The sequence below is a fragment of the Gymnoscopelus microlampas genome, assembly GCF_963454915.1.
Source record: "Gymnoscopelus microlampas genome assembly, chromosome: 11".
Taxonomy (NCBI): Eukaryota; Metazoa; Chordata; class Actinopteri; order Myctophiformes; family Myctophidae; genus Gymnoscopelus; species Gymnoscopelus microlampas.
In genome coordinates, this window is record NC_139948.1 from 17,306,002 (window position 1) to 17,316,091 (window position 10,090).

General features: G+C 44.1%; 1 protein-coding gene across 1 annotated transcript; it reads right to left on the reverse strand.

Moving 5' to 3' along the window:
• Nucleotides 1–3,630: 3,630 nt before the first annotated feature.
• LOC311055842 (volume-regulated anion channel subunit LRRC8D) lies at nt 3,631–9,047 on the reverse strand (the record flags this gene model as incomplete). The annotated part of the gene is made up of 5 exons (XM_084072109.1): nt 3,631–4,753; nt 5,158–5,535; nt 6,574–6,824; nt 7,291–7,911; nt 8,688–9,047. 5 exons carry the CDS (start codon nt 9,045–9,047, stop codon nt 3,631–3,633), a joined length of 2,733 nt encoding a protein of 910 aa, XP_083928235.1.
• Nucleotides 9,048–10,090: the final 1,043 nt, after the last annotated feature.

A 10,090-nucleotide genomic window follows, 5' to 3' on the forward strand; every position in this document is an offset into this window, starting at 1 on the left:
TCCAGGCACCATTTCTGGTGTAACGTCGGGTGTTTCTTTTCACCAGCCAATCACCTTTCACGTTGCCACGTCCGTTGCCACGTCGCGCTGACGTACGCTAAACAAGCGCTGCCGTGCGCACAATGCAAACGAGCCCAAAGGCGCGCAAAAATAAGCCGACCATTGCTTAGACACAAAGTCCGACCTGGCAACGCAGCCTACGCCAATCATGTGTGAGAGATCTACAAGCTATGGGGCAGAGACGCCACCGTATCTTAGCAACAACTACAGCGCTCACTCTCATTGGTCGTGTCACGCTAAGAGCAGTCTCCAGACAATGGCATCGCAGACAGCTTGCTGTTACTGCTGTAGCCATCACAGGCAGTTGCAGCACGACGGACAGGGCGCTGTGATAGCTGCCATGTCGCTAACGCTAACCTGGTTGTCATGCCTGCAGCGGCTGTGCAATCACTTTGTCAACAATGCACGTTCGTGTGGTGAATGTCTATATTGCTGCTCAGTTCGTCCATTGTAGATGGTGTATGTTTGTGTGTGTCTTCTGGAGTTTGTGTGTGTCTTCCCCCCCCCCCCCATACACGTACTCACAACAACACCAGGCGGCCGCCATCTTGCAGAAAGGGCTGCCATTCGCCAGCTTTCAGAAAAACAAGCAACCACCTTCATATTTTTTTTTTTTTTTTTTTTTTTTTCCTTTTGGAAATTCTCATCCCACGATTTCCGCGCGGACCACCAGGGGGTCCGCGGACCCCCTGGTGGTCCGCGAAACATACAAAATATAATTTCTTCTACTTATTTTTCATCATTTTGTAACTTTTACATTACACTTTCTTACAATTTTTTTTTTTTTTTTCCCTTTTTGCAAATGTTACTTACACAATTTGTCTACCCCCATATACACACGCCCACGCGGGCCCCGTGCGCGTACATGCCTCTAACAGCCATAATCCCCATCTATACTGCCCACTCTGTGCTGCAGCTACACGGATACAGACACAGGGACACGGAGGGACCAACAAACGCAAAGCCCCGTGCGCGGCTGGTGTTGAGGGGGGCGTAGCCCCCCGAAACTCTAGTATAATAATAATACTTTATTAATAGTTTGCAAATAGTACAGTGGTACCATTATACAATGGTGCTAAAAGGATTATTACACGGAAAGCCTTATCCTTATTTCCATTGTGGTCCTGACTCATGTGTATTTAATTCATAGAGAACAGTTCACACGCACGCACAAACACTCTCTCTCTCACACACACACACACACACACACACACACACACACACACACACACACACACACACACACACACACACACACAGGTATCTTTTACTTTACTGGAGTATTTCCAATGTTCAGTACTTTTACTTGTCCACTACATCTTAGAGACAAATATTGTACTTTGACTCCACTACAAATATTTGAAAACTTGAATTACTTGTTACTTTGTAGATTTTGATTATTACAAAACATACATTAACCACTTCAGCCCATACGTACCCTACATTTCGGCCATTTGAAAATGGTACTTTAAGTACATTTTGATACCAACACTTTTGTACTTTTACTCAAGTACATTTTTAATTCAGGACTTTTACTTGTACACCACTGGATGGAACACGGCCTACCAAGATTTCCATCTGAGGTGTATCTGCCTCCTTGCTTGCATGGCAGAGCAGTGGCTTCTCAACCATGTTGTGATGTACACACCATTGGCTCAAGAAGTGATACAGGGCCCAGGGGGCCCACTGATGCTGATCATCAAATGATTTACATTGGACAACAGTATTGTAGATATCATCTGTGCAAATATTGCTCATAAGACTGAACCCCCTTTCTTTTGCACTCAGTATTGCAAGGGATGTTCTGTATGCATCATATGAGCGGAATTTCTTTCAGGCACAGACAGACAGACAGACAGTTACAATGGGTACTCTGACAACGGGTATAACAGGTATTGCAGTCTTCACAAAGATTGAACAGCCTGCACAGTCGTTTCACCTTTGTCTCCCTTCATGCATATTATGCCAGGTGTTGATGGCCTGGTGGTTGTGGTAATTCTCCATAGCTGATCAGACTTTTTAGAAACTGCTTTGCTTTGACTGGTGTGAGCTTTGAAACTGCATTTGACTTTGAAAGGAAGTGTGATAGCTGAGCAGAGGAGATGCCTTCCCCTCCTCCAAGGAACATGACTACATGAGTGTGCTCGGCAGGTTTCTGCTAAGTTTTCGAGATATCTTGTTTGGGAGTTAAGTGTTAAGTGTACGAACCAATCATCCAACTGACCAACAGCCGTCCTTCAAAAAAGTAAATCTTCAGACAACAACTTTATTATAATGATAATGATAATACATTTATAGCGCTTTTCTAAACAATGTTACAAAGTGCTTTACAGACATGTTAAAAACAGCAGACCACCAAGCAATACAAAACAACCAAAGCAATAAAAACAATATATGTATTTTTAGTTCCAATAAGCCACCTTACATTTTGTAGTGTAGGAGGAAATATATTGAAGACATCTTTTCTTTTTTATATTAAAAACCTTTATATATTTTTTTACTTCTTTTTGTGCATAGGGGGCTGATTCAAAAATACATATAAAATGTGTGGAACAAACTATTATCAGCTTACTGTAAATTGATATCCAGCTTCCTTTGGGCTTGACATTTAACAATAAGCAGCAGATTCCTTAAAAGATGAGAACTCCATAGTATCCTTGAAGCTAAATCGCAGTCATATAGGCTACACAGACTGTGTACATATAGATATGTAGACAGACTTCTGCTCATTGGAATCTAGCCTCTCATATTATTAACAAGGAATAAGAGAGACCATTACATGCATGTAAAATCTTCATGACCGTAATATTTGGATAATATAAGAAGTTTGTTGAGCATGTTATCTCTGAACTGCAGCCTTTAAGATAAAAGCTTCTCAAAGTTTAATCCAGTGTAGGAGGACCGCCATTCATGCAGTCTTAAAACAGTCCTCTTCAAAAGCCTGTTTTGGTATCTGACTCAGCTTTTTTGAGAATCAAGAGGTCTCTTTTTAGGCTCTCTTTGACTCCTCAGCAGTGTGCCAGCAAATGTAGTCCAGGCTGCTTACTCAAGTTTGTTTTTCATAAGCTAACATAAGCATATTACTTTAACATGACAGGGATGTTGTGAGGCTTCAAACACTTCACTGAAGCCAGCTTCATTTTCAATTCCAAGCCACAAGTCAATAAAAGCCTCACAGTGAGGTAAAAAATAAAATAAAAAATGGTTGTTGCTCAATGATAAGCAAGCAAACAGTTAAATAATCTGCCCTACTTTCTTAAATAATTATACTTTCTTAAAGAATGATAGAAGTAAATATAAAATGTATATTAAAAAAACTTTCAGCGTACTAAGTGCTTTTATACAGCTATATTAGCATTAAGTTAGTTAAATTAGGTTAGTGTTAGAAGTGAAGAGGGCATCTTTGCTTTTAACCTTTAATCTAATTCTCCACAAGAGAATTCTGAGAACTCCAGCACCGTTGCGAGCAAGCTCTCGACACAGAACATATTTGGAAGCGTTAATATGTCAGATTTTCGGATGGCCTACTCACAATAGAACAACAAGATTCTTCAGTAAGCATTTATAGCTCTATATCCGGGATTCCAAGGCAGATGAGAAGCACCATTGTGCAGCCGAGAGGTAAGGGAAACTGTCTGACTCTGGACGAGAGTGTGTCTCTGATGATTTACCAGAAGGGGAGCTGGGCTGGGTCAGAAAGTCCCTCACCTGGCGTGGCAAAGAGTGAAACAGCCAGTCTTCAACCAACAGGCCACCTACATGCAAGCCTGGACAGCAGCTGAGCTCTGTAGGTAGCTCCTCCAGGCTGTTGCAACGTAGGTCCAGCTGAGACAGGTGGCTCAAAGAACCAATACCTGGAGGTAGAGAACCCAGGGAGTTGTGCGCCACATTCAGGCTGCGCAGTTCCAAACAACCACTGAAGAGCTCTGGGGGAAGACTCTCCAGCCTGTTCCTGCTGACGTCCAACTCTGTGAGCATTTGCAATGCCTTCACCTCGGCTGGCAGCACTTGCAGCAGATTGCCAGCCAGTAGGAGCCTGCGAAGGCGGTGGAGACTGAAGAGAGCGGAGGGCAGGTTCTGGAGCTGGTTGTCGGCCAGATCTAAGAATTCCAGGGACCGCAGAACCCCAACACTGGCAGGCAGGGCCAGCACATGGTTATAGGCAAGCTTGAGGCATGAAAGACGGCGGAGGTGAGCCAGGCTAAGCAGCTCCTCCAGAGTTCTCAAGTTATTGTGCTGCAGATCAAGCGTGCGTAGGTTCGTCAGAGCCAGCAGGGCAGAGGGAAGACGCTCTAGTTGGCAGCCCTGTAGCTGCAGCTCCGTCAGGCTGGTCATGCGTCTCAGCCCTGTCAACACCAGCAGCCTGGTGCCCTCGTTGTGGATCTCCAACCTCACCAGGCTGCCTGTCACCTCACACAGTTCCCCAGGGACCCGCTGCAACATGCCCCGAAGCACCAGCACACGGAGGTGGCGAAGGTGGCGGAGGCTCCCCAGCGCCCAGCCACGGCCCACCCCACCCTCGTAGCCAAGACGGCCAGTAAGGTGAAGCTCATGTAAGGCACGGAGGGAGTAGACCCAGCCGGGGATCTCTGCGGCCTGGGTGAAGGTGAGATGGAGGACCTCTAGGCGCTCCTGGAGGAATCCAAGGGCCCCTGGCTCCACAGCTGCACTGCAGTGGTAAAGATGAAGCTCCCTGTTGGAATGACAGGCATGACTCATACAGTACAGTGGATGTGTGTAAAGGGAGGTTTTGATGTAATTCGATGTGATTCACAATAAGATCGGGCAAAACTGGCAACCCTAAGAAAGTCAAATTAAGACACAACTGAACTGAATTGAGTGTTATTAAACAGAGAGTAATAGGTACGTTTAATGTAAATTCTACCTGCTTCAAATAACTTCAATTGAAAAATAATGGTTTAATCAGAAGGAAAATAATCTTCTCTTTCCCTCAATAAATATGCCTACACCTCAGAATCTGTCTGATTTCTGCAGTGCAGGTCTCAATATTACAAGGTTACATTTTTATTGTTAAATCTAACATACAAATGAGTGAAATTCTTAGATGTAGGTCTCAACCGACCTCACCTGACTTACCTGAGTGAGGTCATATTGGCGACCTGTGCGGTGAGTTTGGCGTCGGCGATGAGCTCCAGTTTCAGGACGTGCAGCTGGCTGAGGGTGAAGAGGGCTGGGGGGAGGCGAGGCAGAGCTACCAGCTGTAGCCTGCACAGACCCTCCGCATCCATGCTGGTCATGGAACGCAGCCTCTCCACTCCGAAGCGCCTCTCCAGGTTCTCCTCCAGCAGTCTGGTCTCGCTGACGGGGGACAGGAAGACGGACAGACGTTGGGCCAGGAGAGGGTCGTACTGGTCGGCCATGTGCGTGAGGAAGGCCAGGTCGTTGCTGAGATCGGGTACGTCTCTCAGGGAGCACGGTTCTTTCAGCGCATGAAAGGAATACTGTCGTAGAGAACTGAGCAGAGACACAACCAACAAACACATGATATCATGCTGAATCCTGATAGAGTCAATGTTATGTTCTGTACACATGGATATTAAATGCAAATATGCACATACACCACCCAGCCATTATTTACCTTTACCACTTTCAACCTGGCGTACCCATTTTTGGACATAGTAGAAAACAAAACAAAAATAGATGTAAAAGCTTGTGAGGAAGTTCTATTGTTTCTATTTTTATAGCCTCCTCTCAGATGCGAGCCTATATCTGTGTTCCTGGAGCTAAGCTTTGAAAATAATGGAAATCTCTGATCGGGCTGAAACCTTGCCCAAATTTGGAGACATAAGTCACAGATATGTCATAGATGACTGACATCATAGATGAATGACGTCACAGGCTGGCCACATGAATTCTGAAATCCACATTTGAGCCACATGATTCGATTTATGAAATAGGGCTTAAGTGGTTAAGAAAATACACGACCAAGTCAAACAAGATTATGTGCAAAGTCTTACAGAGGAGCAAAAATGCTGTGCCTTAAAATAAACTAATGCCTTTCACAGAGTAATAATTTAATTTAAATCAACAGAAGAATTGTCTTGCTTGCTTTGTTTATTTTTAAACATACATTTAATCGAGAAGATTCAAACAAAAAATACCCTGAAGCACAGAATATTGATAATCTTATTATCCAGCCTCTGGACATCTGTTATTTGGAACATAAACATCTATCTAATTATGCCCTTTAAATTCTTTGGATTTCTCTCTATCTAATGCAGTTACTCTATTATCAGTAATAATGAACAAAATTGCGAAGTCCCAAAATAGGGACACCAGGTTGAAATCAGTGCCAGCACTTCAATAGAACAATGAATTACTACCAAAATATATTAACCACTTGAACCCTAGCGTCTGCTATTTCCAGTGAAGAGATTTGGTGTAGAGGGGAACAGATTAGCAGGCTTATAGAGACCTGGGGGACTCCGATCAAGTAAATATGGTTTAAGTGGATAAGCATGTACTGTAAATAGACATACAGTGGGCTCTAACCTGTGCAGAATCCAGCTAAGCGTGTAAATATCTAACAGACCATACAATCCCACCAGAGTCAAGTATGTGACCAGCAGCTTGTGCAGAAGTGAAGCCAGGGCGTGGGTGCACTCAAAGGTGGCGTATCCCAGGAGGGCATGCTCCTCAGGGTAACAAGTGTGATGGAAGGACACAGAGTCCAGTAGAGGCGTGCTGTAGCCCAGTATCAGTGTCACCATGAGTAACTTGAATATAGTCTGCGCCAGGTACACCTGAACGGAGAGAGTCAGGCCAATTTTCACACACATATATCATTCAGGCAAATTATATATTATATAATGATTTATAATAATCTACCATTGTATTGATTTCAAATGACCTTTTAAAAGGACAGATTACTTTATGATGCAGGTGGAAAATGCACGGTTATTTCAACAAAACAATAAAACATCACAAAGCTTCAAAACATTTGCTTCATTGTGATGCAAAAAAACCAAAAACGTTATAACAGCTTAGTTTAGTTTAGTGTACAAATTGTTATTTTGACCTATCTGGGGTACAGATGGAGAGTATGTTGTTGATACAGTATTACTAATACAACTGCAGTGGTTGTAGTTGGTCTACTTGCTCTTCTATTGAGAAATGTATATCCTGTGGTTGGACAGGGCCACTGCTGGATGACAATAAAAAGTGGTATTTCACGAAGGTAAAAATGTAATTCTCCAGATGACCTCTCACCTTGTAAATGACATCGGAGCTTTCACAGTGGGCGCGGAACCTCCTGACCCTCTCGAACAGCGCCCTGGCCTGCTCTCCGTCACTCTTATCCAGGCTAACCACCCGTCTGGGGCCACCGGGAGCCAATCGAAGGCGCTTGGAGGCGTTAACGTGTGGGACCTGTGGGGCCGGGTTCACAGATGACAGAGACGGGTTCCGAGAGAGCGTTAAGGGGCACGGTGAAGGAGGGCCGGTGGTGGATGCACTACCTGATCTCTTCAAAAGAGGACTGTCTGTGCCCGAGTCCCAGCTGGACTGTCGGTTACGTGGTACCCAGGGTGACGATGGCGTCGGAGGATGAGCAGATTGAGGTGTCGCCATCTCCTCCTCCTTCTCCCCTACTTCTTCTTCTCTGTCTTTCTTGGCATGGATGTTCTCCTGCTGGGCAGCGTGGGACAGGGCACGGGACGTCCACGGCGACTCACAGCACTTAGCTAAAATAGCTAGGAAGTGTTCGATGCGGGCAGATGTGAGAGGGAAGTGGAACCAGAAGGAGCCGCTGGCTAGCAGCAGCAGGGACTGCAGCATGGCCATGTAGGGGAAAAAACGAGAGTACCAGGGCAAAGCCTCATGATAGCACACCTAGAGAGAGAGAGATGTTCAAAACACAAACAAACAAACAAACAAACAAACAAACAAACAAACAGATAATGGACATGAATCTTCAAAAACACTTAGGCTTAGCTGCCTTTTCGCCACTTTTCCAGATGTCCACAAGTTGTCCCAAGAATTACTGCATGCCAGTTATTGGAGGCCATGGTCCTCTTCACCCTCTTCACCCCGGTGGTGGTGGTCTGGTGGGCCCACCACCACTGCTGGCATTCTGGCCACATCTTCAGAGTAGAGAGACGCTCAGAGGGATTGACAGATATTCTGCCAACCCCTCTAGTTTAGGGCAGTGGAATGGCCATTGTGGTCTGATCTTAACCACTTGAGCCCTATTTTATACTTTGTTGTAAGACAGTGTTGTACTAAAATCTACAAGCTGAATGCCCAAAATAGGAATGCCAGTTTGAAAGTGGTTGAACAGGGGTACTGTTCAACCACTGCTTTGATGTCAGTGGCATTAGAGACAAAATACTGGCCTCTATCCACAAGATGATCACCCAGAAATGCCTGGCTCCATTGCTAATCTGCTCTTTCTGCTTGTTGCGGTTTAGAATCTAAACAGTGAACAAGCAGAGCAGACCTTTGTGGTACTGGGTACGCACTAAACTCACAAGCTCACAACACGTCACATCGGTGTGTGTATGTGTGAGTGTCTCTCTCTCTCTCTCTCTCTCTCTCTCTCTCTCTCTCTCTCTCTCTCTCTCTCTCTCTCTCTCTCTTGCGCACGCACGAGCACACATAGACAGTACCTGGCTGATGTATATGTACTGTTGATAGACCAGATGAGTGCGTCTACCCCGGGCTGGAGGATGTGGGCTGTGGCTACTGATGTGAGGGGTTTCACGAGAAGAAACCTTTGCAGATGGATTAGAGTTTGAGGTTTGTGTCACAGTGGACGAACTGTGGTTTGTGGCAGTGGGGGTGTTGGGGGGGTCCAGTAGGGGCAGACAGACCACCCTGTCCCTCGACAGCAGAACTGTACCAGACAGAACCGACACCATCAGCATCAGAACCACCAGATAGTCCATGAACACCTCCCACCAGGGCTTCAACAGCTTGGAACTGCTCTGACGTTCATTCAGAGAGGCAAGCTCTGAAAGGGAAAACATGATGGCTTCCTTTCCTCCAGGTCCTGTAAGACAGCACATGTGAACCACTTTCAACCTGGGGTCCTTATTTTAGGCATGTTGTAATAGGCAGAAATGTCCAAAGAGAAAAAAAGAGAAAATGGCAGATGTACAAGCTCACAAATTGTATGGCTATTTTCACTATTTTTGCATGACATGAGCGAGGAAGTACAAAATAAGGCTTAAGTGGTGTAAAGGTAAGAGGAATAAACAGCCTCAGCAACAGAATTGGGAAGTAACAGAACAGAATGATATGCTATGAAATCACAAAATACGTGAATGTAAGTCACCTATAATCAATCAACAAATTACTGTTATTACAATACAAATGTTGGTGATTACAGGGCTACTATACATAAAGTAAATATTCTGCAGGAAAAGCTCAGGGAGAGAACTGGGCACAAGCAGGCAGCAAAATGTGTCAGTTGTAACTTACAAAGTAGGCCTATTATGTCCTTAGACAAGAATGTCTACTGTCTTCTGTTACTTTATACTTCATGTGATGTTCTTTTGAAGAACTTTGAATAAAATATTCTCGACAGTAAAACAACTTTGTTATTATGTGCTGTAGGCCTACCAGAACATTGCCTGTTTTCTTATGTCACAATTTAGGATAATAGGATAATATACTATAAAATGCTGTTAGCCATTGACTGGGGTGTGTTAAAAATATTACAGTATGTAGCCTATTTGAGTGAGGGTCCCTTAGGAGCCTCAAGACACAAAAGCCTACCATAATTACTACAAAAAATGATCATCAACAGAATCACATAAATGCTGGTTTTATGGATGAAGATATTTATTTTTAAGTTGGCTACTAAAGACAAACATTTCTTCAAAACAATATGTTAATGACTAATGAATAGCCTAAGTTATTCTAATTGTTAGTGTTAGGGTTAATTGAATGCAGAGCGTTTGATAGTGAGTTAAACAGGTGGTATAAATTAAGGTCTCATCAAACGACAAGTGATTTTAATCATTTTAAAGTCAAGGATAAAAAAAAAGAAAATCAACCTACCTGGAAC